We start from the raw sequence: 19,667 nt of genomic DNA, 5'->3' as shown, positions 1-19,667 counted from the left end.
TCCCCAACATCGGGAACATTCTTCCTGCATCTAACCTGTCCAGTCCCGTCAGAATTTTATACGTTTCTATGAGATCCCCTCTCATCCTTCTAAACTCCAGTGAATACAGGCCCAGTCGATCCAGTCTCTCCTCATATGTCAGTCCTGCATCCCGGGAATTTGTCTGGTGAACCTTCGCTGCAGTCCCTCAATAGCAAGAACGTCCTTCCTCAGATTAGGAGACCAAAACTGAAGACAATATTCCAGGTGAGGCCTCACCAAGGCCCTGTACAACTGCAGTAAGACTTCCCTGCTCCTATACTCAAATCGCCTGGCTATGAAGGCCAACATACCATTTGCCGCCTTCACTGCCTGCTGTACCTGCATGCCAACTTTCAATGACTGATGTAGCATGACGCCCAGGTCTCGTTGCACCTCCCCTTTTCCTAATCTGCCGCCATTCAGATAATATTCTGCCTTCGTGTTTTTGCCTCCGAAGTGGATAACCTCACATTTATTCACATTATATTGCATCTGCCATGCGTTTGCCCACTCACCTAACCTGTTCAAATCACCCTGCAGCCTCTTAGCGTCCTCACAGCTCACACCGCTACCCAGCTTAGTGTCATCTGCAAACTTAGAGATATTACACACAATTCCTTCATCTAAATCATTAATGTATATTGTAAATAGCTGGGGTACCAGCACTGAACCCTGCAGCACCCCACTGGTCACTGACTGCCATTCTGAAAAGGACCGTTTATCCCGACTCTCTGCTTCCTGTCTGCCAACCAGTTCTCTATCCACGTCAGTACCTTACCCCCAATACCATGTGCTTTAATTTTTCACACCAATCTCTTGTGTGGGAGCTTGTCAAAACCCTTTTGAAAGTCTAAATACACCACATCCACTGGTTCTCCCTTGTCCACTCTACCAGTTACATCCTCAAAAAATTCGAGAAGATTTGTCAAGCATGATTTCCCTTTCATAAATCCATGCTGACTTTGACCGATTCTGTCACCGCTTTCCGATTGCGCTGCTATTTCATCTTTAATAATTGATTCCAACATTTTCCCCACTACTGATATCAGGCTAACCATTCTATAATTCTCTGTTTTCTCTCTCCCTCCTTTCTTAAAAATCGAGTCTGCATTAGCTCTTTCGAGGAGCAATTCAGTTAGTCCAACTCCCCTGCTCATTCCCTGGATTTTCTTTCTCCAAGTATTTATCCAATTCCCTTTTGAAGGCTACTATTAAATCTGTACACACTATCGTGCAGTGCATTCCAAATCCTAACCACTCGTTGCATAATATGTTTTTCCTCATGTCACCTCTGGTTCTTTTGACCATCATCTTAAATCTGTACCCTCTCGTTGTCGACCCTTCAGTATTGTCGATTTCCTTTTAATTGCTGTTATTAAAGTGAAGTTGATATCGTCACTGGGAGTAACTTACTTTTGGGTTACCAACTGCAACTTATGGTTACCAACTGCATTTGGACGCATTCCTGAAAGTTTGATCATGGTACGATTGATCACATGATGATTGATCACGTGATGATCAGTCAGTAAAAGTTGGGTCCCCTGTAGTTGTGTGTCTTTGCACCCACAGTACCGCATCCAGCAAGTGTCAATGCCCTCAAAAGGAGGGAAAAAGATGAAAATAGGAAAAAATGGCAGATTTTTAATGTCGGGTCCTATGGTCATGAACAGAATGAATAGCTATCTTATTTCAAACTGTGCAATGTGGCACTTACAGGCAGGATTCTTTAACTACTAATAAAATATAGATATTTTAAGTTTGCAAATTTAGTGTTGATCATTTATACTCAGTCAACATTAGTATCAATACAAAGTTAGAAGCATGTACAGACAGGCAATTGTCAAAAATAATTATTTCCACAGTAACATTTTATAAGTGGTACTGGTTTTTATGAAAGTAATGCTGCAACTAAATTATCCTATAGGTGCATTATGCTAAGTCCATAAACCGTCTGAAATTCCTCATGGATTGGATTGAGAGTGTGTTATTTGTGATGGTATAAATAGAAGTCATTTGATGCATTGATCTCTTTTGAACATTTCTGAAACGTATTATCTCTGTGGATTGGATCTTGCTGTGAAGTGTTCTCTGATATGCTATTTTTCTCCACTCAGTGCAGACTAGCAAAGGCAATTTATTTCCTCTGCCTGGACTTTCCCCTGGTCTGCCGGACATACCAGGAACAGAAACAATCACAGAGTCGAGATTTCCCTTTGACACGCGGTCCCGCAAACTCGAGCCAGGCACCTTCACTTTGCAATGGCCCAAGGGTGACCCGCTCATTCATTGCAAATAAAGGACAGAGCAGGACCTCATGGAATATGCAGGGACACCAAAAGCAGGGACAAACCAGGCTGGAAAAGAAAGTCCAAATCTCAAAGAGTACTCTCTACTTCCCTATGATTTTTGTCCCGGGAGATGATCCTCAATTCTTGGAGACTCCCGACCAATCCAGAAGGGTTGGGAACACGAGTCAAATGTCAGGATTGGGCTCTTCCAGGTCAAGATGTAACATGGCCCGGATGCAGAGTAACGTTCTCTGTACGATAGTCCAACAAATACGCATTTGCTAAAATACCAGTGGTGGCTACACCCTCCCTGAACTAAATTACTGGCTTAGGAATAACCTGTGCCAAATTGTGGATGACTTCTGCTGTGGGCTCAATCCAACCAAGACCATCTAAACTCATTTCATTTAAGACCCTTGCAGCCTGTTGAAAGGAGCTTGTCATCCAGTCAGTCTGGGCTGGATTTGATCTTGGGTCACATAGGTAAAAGAGTAGCATCCAGTGCACCGAGGCTCCCAATTGTTTTACCTCATCGGTTACTCAATTCATTGAGAAGGAGACATCTTTAGGCTGCATTTCAAAACGAGAACATGTTACTTGCAGGAGCACTATTTACCCACTCTTCGAATGGCTGCTGCTGAACACGCTTGTATACAATTGAGTACAAATAACTGCTTGGCCTGTGCAGCAGATAGGCCAATTCTAAGAATCTTTTGGTCAGCCAGGTGTTAGCTGCTTCAAAAAAAAATTCACCTTGTCAAAGCAATCATTGTTTAACAACAATAACTGATTACATTTAGCGTACTGTTACTTTTGCAACAAGAAGTGTGGTCACCAAGAGTTTAATAGTGTGTAATTAAAAGTGCTACATCAATGCAATTGTTGTTCTGCACCAGACGTGACCTTTTGCTGATCAGCTTAAAAGTCACAAAGAGAGGTCTATACGTGAAACATGCACTGATCTGTGTTCACTCAGCAGAGACTGCTCCGAGGAAGTGCTGAATATCTTCAGCAATTTCTGTCTTTGATTGATTTACACTGATTTAGCCAACACACCAAATTTTGTAAGACATAACATTAAAGGGGATGTTTCACCTCAGTAGCCTGTTTAAATAAATTAAAAATAAGAGTTGACAAGAATCATGACTACCCGTAGATTCTTTTGTGTTTCCTGTCTGAAATTTGCCAACTGTTCTCTAACTATTATATACAAAGTAGTGATCTGACTTATGTCGATTTATTAGCAAAGCAGACTCCTTTTCAAAGCAACACGAGAAATGGTGAAAGCCAGACAAATGTTTGTGTCACCAGTCTGTGTGGATAAAGCTTTAGCCTTTTATCTGAATCTTTTAATTCCACCAGTTCAATTTGTAAGATGTCTTGTGGTGTTGGCTCAGAGTTTTTATTGGTTGATAAGCAGGAGATGCTTTTGACTTGTTAGCTTAATGGAAAAGGAAAGAATTGGAAAACACTGTGCTCTCAGTGGATAAGATGAATTGAAAATGACAGATCAGTTAGAAAAATTAGACCTTGATGCAAGCGACTGGTTCTCGATGTGAATATGAGAAGATGGTTTATATGGAGTAGCGAAACATATAGAATTTCTACCAGCTCAGAAACGGATTGCAATTTTATTGTGTTCCTAACACAGATGAGGCTGCACACAGGGAGGTTAAAGTAACAGTGTCCTCAGTCTTTAATAAGATACTCCAGAGTGAGTAACAGGCCTTAGGGGCCGGCTTATATACAGTGCTCCCATTGTCTAGTTTGACTACAAACACCCTATTCACTTCTTTAGCTATCCACTTGGGACCATCTCCATAGTTTAGCACATACACAGGGTCATTCAGGTCAATTTCCCGTGACACAGTGGCGCAACCAACGTTTACATTTTGTTGCTGCCGCCTGCTCTCTACCTGATCATGCAGGTTGCGGTGAACCAGTGAGAGTCTGGTTTTAAGTGTCCTTTTCATGAGTAGCTCAGCCGAGGGCACCCTTGTGAGTGAGTGAGTGGGGTCCCGTGCGGTAGCTGAGCAGTACTCAGGACAGGCGGGTTTGGAGTGAGCCTTCTGTGAATCGTTTAAGGCTCTGTTTGATGGTTTGTACTGTCCGCTCTGCCTGCCCATTGGAGGCTGGTTTAAACGGGGCCGAGGTGACATGTTTGATCCCATTGTGGGTCATGAATTCTTTAAATTCGGCACTGGTGAAACATGGCCCGTTGTCACTGACCAGTATATCAGGCAGGCCGTGGGTGACAAACATGGCCCTCAGGCTTTCAATGGTGGCAGTGCTTCCCGACATTATTTCACATTCAATCCATTTTGAAAAAGCATCCACCACCATCAGGAACATTTTACCGAGAAACGGGCCCGCATAGTCGACATAGATCCTCGACCATGGTCTGGAGGGCCAGGACCACAAACTTAATGGTGCCTCTCTGGGCGAGTTGCTCAACTGAGCACGTACGCTGCATTGCCGTACACAGTTCTCTAAGTCAGAGTCGATACTGGGCCACCAAATGTGGGATCTGGCTATCGCTTTCATCATTACTATACCCGGGTGTGTGCTGTGGAGATCCGAGATGAACGTCTCACTGTCCTTTCTTGATAGCACTTACGCGGTTACCCCACAACAGGCAATCTGCATGAAAGGACAGCTCGTCCTTTCGCCGCTGGAATGGCTTGATTGGCTCTTGCATTTCAACGGGGATGCTGGCCCAGCTCCCATGCAGTAAACAGTTTTTTACTAGGGACAGCAGAGGATCTTGGCTGGTCCAAGACAGGTGATTTATCATTTTCAAATGCTTCCATGACCATCAACAAGTCTGCGGGCTGCGCCACCATCAACAAGTTTGCAGGCTGCGCCATTTCCACCCACGTGGTGGGCAATGGTAACCGGCTGAGAGCATCTGCACAGTTCTCGGTGCCTGGTCTGTGGCGGATGGTATCGTTATATGCTGATAGCGCGAGTGCCCACCTTTGTATGCGGGCTGAGGCATTAGTATTTATCCCCTTGTTTTCAGCGAATAGGGATGTGAGGGGCTTGTGATCGGTTTCCAGCTCAAATTTGAGGCCAAACAGGTACTGATGCATTTTCTTTACCCCGAACACACACGCTAATGCCTCTTTCTCAATCATGCTGTAGGCCCTCTCGGCCTTCGACAAGCTCCTGGAAGCATAGGCGACAGGTTGCAACTTTCCCGCAACGTTAGCTTGTTGTAATATGCACTCGACTCCGTACGACGACGCGTCACATGCTAGCACAAGTCTTTTACACGGGTTATACAATACAAGCAGCTTGTTGGAGCATAAAATGTTTCTGGCTTTCTCAAAAGCAATTACTTGTTTTTTTCCCCATTCCCAGTTCTCACCTTTGTGTAATAACACATGTCGGGGCTCTAAAATGTGCTTAACCCCGGTGGGAAGTTACCAAAATAGTTGAAGAGTCCCAGGAACGAATGCAACTCCGTGACATTCTGTGGCCTGGGCACGTTCCTGATAGCCTCTGTCTTGGCGTCTGTGGGCCGAATGCCATCCGCCGCGATCTTTCTCCCCAAAAACTCCACTTCTGTTGCCATGAAGATGCATTTCGACCTCTTCAGCCGCAGCCCAACGCGATCCAGTCGCTGGAGGACCTCCTCCAGGTTTTATAGGTGCTCGGCGGTGTTCCGACCCGTGAACAAATGTCATCCTGAAAGACCACTGTGTGTGGTACCGACTTGAGTCGGCTCGCCATGTTTCTCTGGAAGATCGCTGCAGCAGACCGAATTCCAAACGGGCATCTGTTGTAGATGAACAGTCCCTTGTGCGTGTTGATGCAGGTGAGGCCCTTCGAAGACTCCTCCAGCTCCTGCGTCATGTCGGTCGAAGTCAGGTCGAGCTTGGTGAACGTCTTACCTCCTGCCAGCGTCGCAAATAGGTCGTCTGCCTTAGGTAGCGGGTATTGGTCCTGTCACGAGAAACGATTAATAGTTACTTTATAATCGCCGCAAATTCTGGCCGTGTCATCACTTTTGAGTACTGGAACAATCGGGCTGGCCCACTCGCTGAATTCCACTGGGGAGATGATGCCCTCACGTTGCAGCCTGTCCAGCTCGATTTCCACTCTCTCCCTCATGTGAGGGTACCGCTCGCGCCTTGTGGTGAATGGGTCGTGCCTCTGGGACCAAGTGGATCCGCACCTTCGCCCCGGAAAAGTTTCCAATGCCTGGCTCAAAGAGGGAAGGAAATTTGTTCAGAACCTGGGTACATGAGGCCTCATCGACATGTGATAGTGCTCGGATGTCATCCCAGTTCCAGCGGATTTTGCCCAGCCAGCTGCTTCCAAGCAGTGTTGGGCCATTGCTCGGTGCAATCCAGAAAGGCAGTTCTTTCACTGTGCCCTCGTAGATGACCTTGACCATGCCTCCTCTCTCTCAGGCTCGAAATTGCTTTGATCCACGATGGACCAATCTTCCTCTGCTACATGGTCGTTAGCAGGATTTGCAGCTCGTTTGCAAGCTCGTTGGAGATGCCCCATTGTTCCACAGCTCTTGCAAACATACCCTTTGAAGCGGCATGAATAGGCTGAATGGAAGCCTCCACAACGCCAACAAGGTGTGAATTGCCTTGCATTCATCCTTTGTTGGGGACTCTGAGTCACCTGGGTCAACTGAGGCCTGCTGGCAGTTGCAGACTAGTGCCCTGTGCAATTCTGCTCGTAAACAGTTCCAGTTAATTTATGAACATTGCTAACACTTGTGTGCTGAGAGATTTGTTTGGTGTTATCACTGGTGGACATAAACACTTGTGCTATCGCAATGGCCTTACTGGTGTCTCTACAATCAATAATTTTCGTAGGATGGTCGCGTGGCCAATGCCCAGTACAAAAAAGTCTCTGAGCATTTGCTCCAGGTAGCCATCAAACTCACATTGTCCTGCAAGTCGCCTTAGCTCGGCGACGTAGCTCGCCACTTCCTGGCCTTCAAATCATTGGCACTTGTAGAACCGATACCTCGCCATCAGCATGCTCTCCCTCGGGTTAAGATGCTCCAGAACCAGTGTGCACAGCTCCTCATACAACTTATCTGTGGGTTTCACCGGAGGCAGAAGATTCTACATGAGGCTGTAGGTCGGTGCCCCACAGACTGAGAGGAGGATCGCTCTCCTTTTTGCAGCGCTTCCTTCTCCGTCCAGCTCGTTGGCTACAAAGTACTGGTCTAGCCATTCGACGTAGGCTTCCCAGTCCTCACCCTCCGAGAACTTCCCCAGGATGCCCACAGTTTGCTGCATTTTTGTGTTGGATTCGTATTCTCGTCGCCAGTTATTGTGTTCCTAACACAGATGAGGCTGCACACAGGCAGCTTAAAGTAACAGTGATCTCAGTCTTTAATAAGACACTCCAGAGTGAGGAACAGGCCTTAGGGGCCAGCTTATATACCGTGCTCCCAAGGGATGCTGGGGTCCCTTGGGACTTCAGGGGGTGAGTTCCCTGGTGGCGGAACATGGGAGTGCATGCTTTACAGATATACAACAAATTTAACCTTCAATTAGGAGTTGTAAAAGAGAAATTTGTTCGGGTTTGAACAGTAATCTGTTGCTCTCGATGAGAAAGTAAGCTACAAATGTGGCAAAGAAGGCAGCACTTCACTGGGTATCTGCTCTAAACAATTTTGTATGAAAGTTGGGGTTACAGAGAGCAGTGTTGGCAATGAATGTGCAGCAGTTGTTCCTTTGCGCAAAATGAAGAACCAGAACTGCTGATAAGGTTCTGGACCGTCACAGTAATTGAAAATGGGTGCAGCGCTTTCATTTAAACAAGACTACTTTGTCTTCAGATTGCCCTTCTCTAAATAATGTTACTTTTCAGAAATCCTATGCCTGTTGTTAATTCATGAACTAAAGGGGCCAATTTCCCCTGCCAGCTATATGGAGTGACTCTGTAATATATCAGAACCCTAGAGTAACCAAAGCAATTCAACTAGCAAGTTTGTCTTATGTTAATGGTTGACTCACAAGTAAACTCATAGAACATAGTCTGGTTAAGGTGTATGAGATACAGTATCCCAAGTACATATTGGTTTAAGCTATAATAAGTTGAGCATTTTAACAACAGATATTTATCCATTCAAAGGTTGTATAAATAATAAGATTCATGATTTCCCTTCCTTTTCCGGTCGACCCTGCGCACCCCCTTTCGATTGCAACCACTTTATTGACCTACTTGAGGGCAGCTGCTGGCGACGCAGTAGCCCGAAATCCATGGCCTATTCACCGATGAGTTGCCTGGGGGTGCCTAGCAGGTGTCTGGAGCTTGCCGGTCTTATTTAAATGAGGCCTGACTCCCAATACCAAGTGCATCCCGGGCCTATCCTTTCATGCACAAGGTTTGTTCTCTGCAACCAACTCATGCTGCTAGACTGGGGCGTGTGCATTTCTTGGCCACTGGGTATGAAGAGCTATCGACTATACAGATGATGTAAAGCATAGTGTTGGTATTTATCACCCATCACTTTTAATTGGGCCTTCTGATTTTTTTTTTCTGTTTTTGGGTCCAGAAATTGGTTGTAATTAACCTTGAGCAAATGCATTCCTTTTAGATCAGAGTTAAGTGATGTTTGTGACCAGAAAAAATTTGGGTTTAATCAGTGAACATTTTTAAAAGGGACAAATAAAATATTTTAAATAATGACAAGCGGCCATGACAGTCTCCACAATGCTAATATGATTGGATCTGAATCATGAGTGACATTACACCAGAACTCTGGTATGCTGATTTTGATGGTTTGGGGTATATTGGATTTAACCCTGATTTTGTAATTCATCTTTTGGGGGTTAATCAATGAGTTTGACTGAAAGCCTAAAATCAGATGCCTTTGTTTAAAATAAGATAAAGCAGTCATTTAACCCATTTAGAAGCCTTTCTATTGCAATCTCGGCTTAGAAAGAATTTGGATATCTACAAAGAAACATAGTTGGGGTGGAGTGTAGAATGTTTCAGTATAAGGGGTGTCGCAGTTGTGTGAGGCGGACTGGTTGGGCTGGGTGTTCTTTGCCTTTCCGTCATTGTTCATAGGTTTATATGTAACCTTTAGGGCTGCTGACCAAGGGTTGTGTGGCTCTTTGTCGGCCGGCATGGACACGATGGGCCGAAATGGCCTCCTTCTGCGCTGTAAATTTCTATGTTTCTATAGCAATGTACCGGAGTAGAAAAACCATGACAATCAATTGGGACCCATAGTTCCGACCTCAAATATCCATCCATCTAATACTTGATTTTTACCTACACAATCTGCCTCTCTGAACTATTAATTCCACACATTCACCACCCACTGTGTTAACTAAGTAAATTTGAACTATTTCTTCAAGGGTCCAGTCCATACGCTCTTGTTGCAGAGTTCGTGACTATATCAAACATAATTGGGTTTACTTTGTCTATATCCTTTGAGTATTTCAATAAGATTTATTTTTCAAGCATAACCATTTCCAGTTTCCATAGCTTTTCCTTATCGCTTAACAACTATTCACAGATCATCAATTTAGTCATCTTCTCAGTACCCTCTCCAAGGCCAAGATGTCTCTACTAAAATTGTACAAAAATACAGCAGATGGGGCTTAAAAATTTATCCCTCAGCCAACATCTAAAACAGATGATCTAATCATTTATTTCATTGCAGTTTGTGGGAGCTTGCTGTGCTGTCGCGTTTCCTACATTACAACGGTGACTACACTTTTTTTAAAAAAATACTTCATTGGCTGTGAAGTGGTTTGGGAGGTTCTGAGGTTGTGAAGGGAGCTATATAAATACAAGTCTTGCTTTCTTCTTAGGCAGTGTCAGCTGTGACTTAGTGGATAGCACTCTCGCCTTGGAGTCAGAAGATTGTGGGTTCATGTCCCACTCCAGAGACTTGAGTACAAAAATCTAGGCTGACATTCCCGTGCAGTACTGAGGGAGCACTGCACTGTCGGAGGTGCTGTCTTTCAGATAAAAGTAGAAACAGCGACCCCCCACGTCTGCTTTCTCAGGTGAACATAAAAAATCCCATGGCACTATTCTGAATAAGAGCAGGGGAATTATCCCCAGTGTCCTGGTCAATATTTATCCCTCAATCAACATCATGAAATCAGATTATCTGTACAACTGTCAGAGTTCTGCCTGTTGTCTGCCATAGCTTTGGCAACAGATCTGTGGAAATGCCAGAGAAACTCATTAGCCCAGTTGATCTTCCACTCAAGTTACGGTAGATGATCAGGAGAAAGCCCCCTGGAAATTTCACCCCACAGTCTCACTTCCTGGGATCACTGTCTGACAGAAAGGAAATGAAAACATATGCCTGTGATCCTCTGGTACCTTGTTCGGTTGTTTTGAAGAAATCATTGTGTTGTTGATGCACATGTACTCAGATTGTTGTTCTAAGTAGCTCGTTTCTTCAGCAATAGCACTTAAAGCAAAATACTGCGGATGCTAGAAATCTCACATAAAAACAGACAATGCTAGAAATACTCAGCAGGTCAGGCATTATCTGTGGAGAGAGAAACAGAGTTAACGTTTCAGGTCAATGCCTCTTTAATCTAGGCTTGCATTTGTGATGCCTTCTGTGAACTGAAAATTGACCAGCAATTTGTGGGTTATTTCAAAGGGAGTAAGGGTATAATTGTAATTTGTTGAATTATTTCTACTTTCCTTTAGGTATGATGCAATATATATTTATTTATAGCTTCAGTGCAGAGATTTAAACAATCCTGTGCTTTAATTTACAAATTAGGTTGAATGCCACTTCTGGGGAACTGGAAAAATATTTTCAAGTTAGTATTGGAATTTTCATTATTTGCAAGTAAAATACTAATTTGCAACACTGTTTGCTCAGAGATGTGCGAGGTACCCTGTAGTAGGTAAAGTGGAAGACTGCAGCTCCATTCATCTCATTACCTTTCTGCACCACACACTACCTCAATATAGAATTTTACACATGGCAACACACCATTGTCTATTGTGCCGTCATCTTTCAGGGCTGCTCAGCTGAATTATCGAAATTTCCTTGGCTTTTGTCCTTGAATTGGATTTATGGCGGTTTATTCAAGGCGAGGACTCGCTCATAGATTAATCTACAAAGCTTTTGACTTAAAGAGTTTCGAGCGAGAGAGGTTTGATTGATACTGTTTGATGAGACCGCATTCAAATTGGTGAAACCTTTATCTTAATTGTTTCCCGCACAGCGAATCGGTCTTTTTACCTTAGCAATTACACAGATGATTTTTTATTCATCACCAAGCATGCACATTTAATGAATGCCAATTTTTATAACTGAACTTTTACTAAGTGTTTCAATTTAATAAAAGGAGCAAAATAAAAAATTGAGTGAAAGTCTGGGGGCTGAAATTGCCCCTTTTTAATGCCACCTTAATGCCTCCGGGGGGCGTTAATGGGGCACAATGGTGTTACCACCTGGGGGAGGTGGGTGATAGCCCCTCCAGGGAAATTGCCACGGAGGTTTGTGGGGGCGACGTACCGGTAGCGCCGCGCCCCACGATTAGCACCCCGGGCCGCCACACGCATGCCGACCCCTTACCGCCCCATGGGGGGATATTGCCTCGCGGGCTGCGTGGTGGCAGAGGCCGATGTCAATGCCAGCTTTCGGGGTTTGAAGCTGGTAGACATCCATTGCCCGGGGCGCCCCTTAAAGGGGAGGCCTTTAGCGTCCTGGGCCGTCATTTTATTTTGTCAGCTGACTCTTGCGACCACCACGTCGACTGGCCTGCCATCGTGCAGCCTGGTGCTCCGTTTTGGGTGCCGGGCCACTGACCCGGTCGATCGCGTCCCTGGTGGTCCAGAGGCTGGTCATTAAAGGGCCTGCAGAGTATGCAGCTGCACTCTCCTTTAAATGAAGGGGAGGGGCGTTGTAGTGGGTCAGCGCCACGCAGGTGATCTGCATAATGCTGGGCTCTTGAGCACGGTTCCAGACTCAGCGCAGCGCTCCCTCCCCAGCAGCACAACTCCAAGGAAACGGAGCGCCGGAGAAAGTGCTCCGCCTCCTTCGAGGGGCGCACGTGCCCAATTCCACGTCGGGGGGCGGAATTTTCGGGCCAGACTCTTGACAGATTACCACCCCCAATCGGGGCAAGGGGCAATTTCGCCCCCCCCCCGGTCTTTCATTTTGCGCTGTGGTGTGTTTTAATTTTGAAGTTCTGCAACAGCATACAAACATCAGCAGCAACAACAACTTGCATTTATAGAGCATAGTAAAATGGCCCAAGGCGCCCCTCAGGAGCATTACCAGACAAAAATTGACACTAAGTCGTAAAAGTAGATATCAGGAAAGGTGAACAAAAGCCAGGTCAAAAGATAGGTTTTAAGGAGCCTCTTAAAGGGTGCGTGAGAGGAATTTTAATATACATATATAAATGTTTGCGATTATAAATTTTATTTTCAGTGGAAAAAGTCGCAAGGTTAAAATAAGTGAAGGAAAGACTTCCACTTATATCGGGTTTTTACAACCTCAGGATGTCCCAAAGCATTTTACAGCCAGTAAGGTACTTTTGTAGTCACTGTTGTAATGTAGGTTGAAGATTATAAGGAGAAAGCTGGAAATCTGAAACAAAAACAGAAAATGCTGGAAAGACTCAGCAGGTCAGGCAGCATCTGTGGAGAGAGCAGAGGAGTTAATGTTTTGGGTTTGATGAAGGATCCACACCTAAAACTTGAACTCCTCTGTTCCCTCCAAAGATGCTGCTTGCTCTGCCAAGTGTTTCCAGCATTTTCTCTTTTTTTTTTAGATAGAAGATTTATACTTGATTCATTTTTTCTTTAATAATTTCAGTTTGCAGGTTTGCGTAGTACAGTGTGCTGCCAGACTAGAAATTACTGCCCGTCATATTATCACATGAACATTTGTCACATTTCCGTCGATTTTCTCTCTATCGTTTTAATGGGAGACATTAATCCGATTTACAATAGCCAGGCTACCATCTCTGTTATAAGGAAAGCAGCAGCTTGTATTCGTGTAGTGTCTTCCATGTCATCGGGACATCTAAACGTGCTTTACAGCCAATTAATTACTTGTGAAATGTGGTCGCTGTTTTGTCGGCAAACGCAGCAGCTAATTTACACACAGCAGGATCTCTCAATGAGATTATGACCAGTTAATCTGTTGTGGTGCTGTTAGTGATGTGATATCTGTTGGTCAGGACAACAACAATTTGCATTTATATGGCGTCTTTAAGGTAGCAAGACGTCCCAAGGCACTTCACAGGACATCAGGAGAAGTCCCCAGCTCATCTTCGAATAGGGCCATGGGATCCACCTAAAGAGGCAGACAGGGCCTCGGTTTAATATCCCGTCCTAGTGAAGACAGCAACTTGATGCAAGTGCATTAAGCATTCATATAACAAGCATAAAACAAGCAGACAGAAATTTTCAGGATCCTGTTCAATTTTCCCGCTAAGCTGCATGGCCGCGCCGTCAACTGCAAGGTCCCGCACGAGCCAGTCACTGACTTTTCCATTCTAGGTACTGTGCATGCGCAAAAATGTGAATGGGCTCGTGCAGGGGGGGGAGGCAGGCTGCGCAGGAGGCAGTGCACCTCACGGGGGATGTGGGTCTTGTTCCTTCAACTCTGAGACCAGCTTTTACGTCTGACTAGGAATGATGGAATAAAAATTTTCTCACTCTGCTGACTGTAAAAGCCTGTTGTAAAATGGGTTAAAGAAATAGCAGTTTAGCTCCCAGAAGACATAGGTTCACAGTACAAACATGCATACAGTTCAACATAAATTGACACCAAACTGACAATTTCACTGAGAAAGATTGCATGTGTTGTGAATGCTGTGCAGTGCAGTGGAACAATTCTCCCAGATGCAGTAGGGGGTGTTCTTACTATTGTTGGGACCCAGGGAAATTGTTGAGTAGAATAAAGAGTTTTACTGTGTGTTTGATCTATGCTACACATGGGGGAGGGGACTTGATGTTCACACCAGAAGCAGAATGTGTTCCATTCCCCAGCACTGACATATACAACTTTGATGGGAGGAAAAATGCACAATTTACTTTCATGAATTATAATAAATATGTACATTCAGATTGAGTTAAATCCCTTAGTATCATTCTATTATTCAAATCATATCTGATTATTGAATGGTTATTCTGTTAAATCTGAGCACAGGCGACACATTGCACTACAACCCACTTTCTCTCTGTTTTCGCCAGGACACCAAGCTCCGAGAGTTGCTGGATGTTGGAAATCAGGGAAATCGTCTGGAGAACAGGATGGTTACCGTGGTTTACGGCCCCGACTTGGTCAACATTTCGTATCTGAACTTCATGGCCTTCCAGGAAGATGTAGCAAAGGTACCTGCGCATTCCCAAATTCCGTCCAAACCGGCACCTTGCGCTCAGAATGCCCGTCTTCATGCTCCAATGCAGTGAGGCATGTTTTGAGTGGGCGGCGTTATGTTTCAGGTGAGGTGTCCTTCTGCTGGCTCCTGAATACCTGCAGTTGCCGTGGTTACGTTGCCTGAATGTGAAGGGAAATCCACTTCCTCCAGCTTCAGTCCTCACAACCTTACAATGGCGCTGCACACCTTGTTTCATATTTGAAGATTTCTTTCTGTTTTTTAAAAAAAAAAGGATACCAGCCATGAATTATTTCCTATTCCAATTTTCTATTATTTGTAAGGAATATATTTTCTTTTTTGTTTGCGTGGATAAGATAGTTGTTATGATCTGGAATGCACTGCCTGAAAGGGTGGTGGAAGCAAACTCAATAATAGGCAATTGGATAAATGCTCGACGAGAATTAATGTGCAGGGCTATGGGGGAAAGGTCAGGGGAGTGGGATTAGTTGAATAGCTTTCCAAAGAGCTGGCACAGGCATGATGGGCTGAATGGCCTCTTTCTGAGCTGTATCATTATGGTGGGCAAAAGGAGGCTAAAAATGCACTCTACTCATATACACGATTTTCACAGAGACATTTCTTTATAAGTTGAGGCTCTTATATTTCTATGGTTAATTGTCTTAAAACCACCAGTACCAGTTAAAAATATTTAACGTCAACAAGATATTAAAATGTACCATTTACTGAATTGAATTAAGTATGTTTTTTTATTTTTTTTGGTATATAATAAAAATCTATTTTCTGCCCTATTCTCCCAAAGCTGGGGAGCAACCTGTAATTGAAGAGATGAGCAGGTGAGCTGTTTCTTGCTCCCAGCCAGTCACGAGGAGGTGTGATAGCAGACCGGACACGATTCACCACCTTATTTTAAACCCCGTAGCGACATAGTTGTAAAAAAAGAACTCTGGTTTTGAGTTGATTTTATGTCCTGCACTGTCACGATGCCGTGTTGTGCTCAATTAGCCCACGTTTTATGCCACACAATTGCTTTTTAATACTGTACTGTTCACAGACCAGGCTGTGTTGTAGGGATAAAAACAAAGAATGCTGGCAACACTCAACCGTTCAGGCAGCATCTGTGGAGAGAGAAACAGAGTGAATGTTTCAGCTAGGTAGGTAGGAGGACACGAGCTCCGGAATTGGGCTTTTTCCCTGAAAAAAAGATGCAGGAGCTCTCAGAGAAGGAGGGAGGCGGGAGCGCAGCACTGTGTCGCGCTGATGCATCGCAACGTCCCTGCCCCTCTCTTAAAGGGGAGGAGCACTGCGAAGCCTAGGGCCGGCTCCGTGAGGGTTTTGGCCGGGCCGGCAGACCGGCACACAAAAGTAGGTGCGGGGTTGCCTGTTGGCAGCCCGGCCGAACTAGCGGCTGCCATTGTCGGGCCGACTCCAGAGTCGGATGACAATTAAATTAAGATGGCTGCAGCACCCCAGCCACAGAGAGCGTCGCACCCGGCAAAGATATCGGTGGCATTGCTCGGCGCCAACCACGCTCCCGCGGGGCAATTTCCCCCACGGGGCGCAAAGGGTTCAGTGCTGGGCAAAGCCATTATTGCCCGCAGCATCCCAAGGGTAATTCTGGTGCCTTCCCCGCCCGCGCAAACGGCTTACTGCCTCGTTAGCACCAGCCGGAGGCGTTCGCGTGCCTTGCGCAAAGGGGCAACTTCGGCCCCTTATTCTGTTTCTCCCTCCACAGATGCTGCCTGTTCTGCTTGAGTATTTCCAGCATTTTCTGTTTTTGATGACATTTTAACATCCTTTTGTTTTGTTAAATCTGTGTAATTGCCCCTTTGCTGTGATCTCTGTGGACAGATTTAGTGGTTACGGCAGGTTCTGGAATGTTTGTTTGGAAATAAGTAAACAAAGTCTTGCTGCGAGCATTCTTTAAAAAATGTTTTTGGCCATTTTCTGGAACGATGTGAGTGGTGGTTTTGGTTAATATTGGGTTTAAATCTGTTCATACTGATCTCAGCAAAAACAAATTATGCAGGGTAACATGGTTTTATGCCTCTCCTTTCTTATCCATAGCAAAGTAATCCCCCATCTCCATACTACTACGTTTCTTAGTCCAATACCTGTACACCGGCCTGTGCTGCTAGAGAGGTAACTGTTATTTAGCCGTTTCCTCACAGATTAAGAGTATGAGCAATAAACACTGCCAGTTTGATTTTCCTGCCATGGATACAATAAGAAACAAAAAACTTGCATTTATATGGTGGCTTTCACAACCTTGGGATGTATTTTATGCCTCTATTTATAAAGTCAAGGATCCCATATTATTTTTTAACAGCTTTATCAACTTGTCTTGCCACCTTCAAATATTTGTTTGTTATTCCCGAGGTCTCCCTGTTCTTGCACCCCCTTTAAAATTGCATTACTCCGCCCCATTACCACTTCCGCCCCCATGATGAGGCCACATCGGCTCAAAAGAAATTTCCCAGGTGCTGAATTTCGACAGTAAGTCCGCCCCATGCACTGGGGCAGCCAGAAGAGATCAAACATGGTAGATGTGCCTCGTTTTCGGGTGTGGGCAATTTCAGCCCCTTTAACTCCTGCATGTGAGACAGATTTTTTTTTAATAGTTTAAATAATCAGGGTGCTGGAGAGTGTCAGGCATGTGTGTGTGAGTGTGTTTGTGTGTGTACGATGGGGAGGGGGGAGGATGAGTGTTAAATTGGTTAAAAGTGTGAAACCCGGCCCAACCCGCCACGAATGCGCCGACTTCTGGCTAAACCGCAGCAGGTTTGGGGACATTTGAGTAACCTGCTCTGGAGAGGTGGGTCTGTCATTATAATATTTAAATGAAGCTGCATGCCTCAGATTTTTTTCACCAATTTGAATTTAGCAGCTGCGGGCCAGGTTTCCCAGGGCTCGCGAAAACCGGCAGTTAAAAGGAGACGATAATTGCCAGATCCTGCAGGTGAGTGCTTTTCCAGCACTGCTTGTGTTATGTATGCATACCACCACCAGAGGGTGTACCTGTTGGAGTCCCAAAGGATCCCAGCATCCCTTGGGAGCACTGTATATAAGCCAGCATCCCATGCTGTACCGGTACTCTGGAGTTGGAATAAAGGAGCTAAGGTCACACTTACTCATGTCTACAGTACTCAGTTACATTACTTGATTATGAACATAACAACTGGCGACGAGATAACGACCCATCAAGCGAAAATGCAGAGAATTGTTGATATCCTCGAGAAATTCTCAGAAGGGGACGATTGGGCGGCCTTCATGGAGCGACTCGAACAATAACTTGTGGCCAATGAGCTGCAAGGGGATGCTGCCAAACGAAGGGCAGTCCTACTCACCGTCTGCGGGGCAACAACCTATGGCCCCATGAAGAATCTTCTAGCTCCGGTGAAACCAACAACCAAATCGTATGAAGAACTGTGTATGCTGGTCCGGGAGCACCTAAACCCGAAGGAGAGTGTTCCGATGGCAAGGTATCGATTTTACACATGTCAACAGTCTGAAGGCCAGGAAGTGGCGAGCTATGTCGCCGAACTAAGGCACCCTGCAGGACATTGCGAATTCGATGGATTCCTTGAGCAAATGCTTAAGATACTTCTTTGGGCTTGGCATTGGTTATCCTTCGCAAACTATTGACTGTTGAAACACCGAATCTGAGCAAAGCCATAATGATAGCCCAGGCATTTATATCCACCAGCGATAACATCAAACAAATTTTGCAGCATAAAGAGGTTTCGTCAAGTACTGTACACAAAGTAACATCGTTTTCAGGTAGGAATGCATATGGCAGAATGTACACGCCTGCAGCTGCACGACCTCAGATGACCCAGAGTCCGCCATCAAACATTAATGCAAGGCAGTTAACACCTTGTTGGCGCTGCGGAGGTGATCATCGAGCCCATCAATGCCACTTCAAACACTATGTGTTCAAAGGCTGTGGAACAATGGGACGCCTCCAGCAAATGTGCAGACGAGATGCAAACCCTGCAAACCCTGAAAACCACCACATTGCAGAGGAAAACCGATCCATGGCAGATCAGACTGAACTGGAGACTCGAACTGAGGAGGCAGAAGTGTACGGGGTACACACCTTCAGCACGAAATGGCCACCGATCATGTTAAAAGCCGAACTGGATGGAATTCCAGTATCCATGGAACTGGACACTGGTGCGAGTCAGTCTATCATGAGCAAAAAGGCCTTCGACAGGCTGTGGTGCAACAAGGCACACGGGCCCAAGCTTAGCCCCATTCACACCAAGCTGTAAACTTACATTAAAGAGCTTATCCCTGTAATTGGCAGCGCTGCAGTAAAAGTCTGCTATGATGGAGCCTGGATTGTACCAGGAGATGGCCCCACATTATTCGGCAGAAGCTGGCTGGAAAAAATCCGCTGGAACTGGGACGCCATCCAAACACTCTCGTCCATCTACGACACCTCGTGCCCAGGTTCTGAGCAAGTTTCCATCAATGCTTGAGCAAGTTTCCATCGTTGCTTGAGCCAGGCATCGGAAGTTTCTCAGGGCCGAAGGTGCAAATCCACTTGGTTCCCGGTACGCGACCCATCCACCACAAGGCACGGGCGGTGCCATATATGATGCGAGAGAAAATGGAAATCGAGCTGGACAGGCTGCAGCGAGAAGGCATCATCGCACCGGTGGAATTCAACGAGTGGGCTAGTCCGATTGTTCCGGTTCTCAAGGGCAATGGCACGGTCAGAATTTGTGGGGACTATAAAGTAACGATTAACCATTTTTCGCTACAGGACCAGTACCCGCTACCCAAGGCAGACGACCTATTTGCGACCCTGGCAGGAGGAAAGACGTTCACCAAGTTGGACCTGAACTCGGCCTACATGACGCAGGAACTGGCGGAATCTTCGAAAGGCCTCTCCTGCATCAACACGCACAAAGTTCTGTTCATCTACAATAAATGCCCATTTGGGACTCAATCGGCCACGACTATTTTTCAAAGGAGCGTGGAGAGCCTGCTTAAGTCGGGTCTGCGCACCATGGTTTTCCAGGAC

At 45.4% G+C, this 19,667-nt stretch overlaps 1 protein-coding gene across 3 annotated transcripts in view; it reads left to right on the top strand.

Annotated features, from left to right (window-relative positions):
* Positions 1 to 19,667, top strand: part of plcb1 (phospholipase C beta 1) — a 1,109,102-nt gene that overhangs the window by 622,457 nt on the left and 466,978 nt on the right. For all 3 annotated transcript variants that reach the window (XM_070889862.1, XM_070889863.1, XM_070889865.1), the window contains exon 4: positions 14,490 to 14,630. In XM_070889862.1, coding sequence (XP_070745963.1) covers positions 14,490 to 14,630 — 141 coding nt within the window. The remainder of the gene's footprint in view (positions 1 to 14,489; positions 14,631 to 19,667) is intronic.

The sequence above is a fragment of the Pristiophorus japonicus genome, chromosome 9 (assembly GCF_044704955.1).
Source record: "Pristiophorus japonicus isolate sPriJap1 chromosome 9, sPriJap1.hap1, whole genome shotgun sequence".
In the NCBI taxonomy this organism is placed as follows: domain Eukaryota; kingdom Metazoa; phylum Chordata; class Chondrichthyes; family Pristiophoridae; genus Pristiophorus; species Pristiophorus japonicus.
The sequence above is the reverse complement of the archived record's forward strand: the minus strand, read 5'-3'. Positions and strand labels throughout refer to the sequence as shown.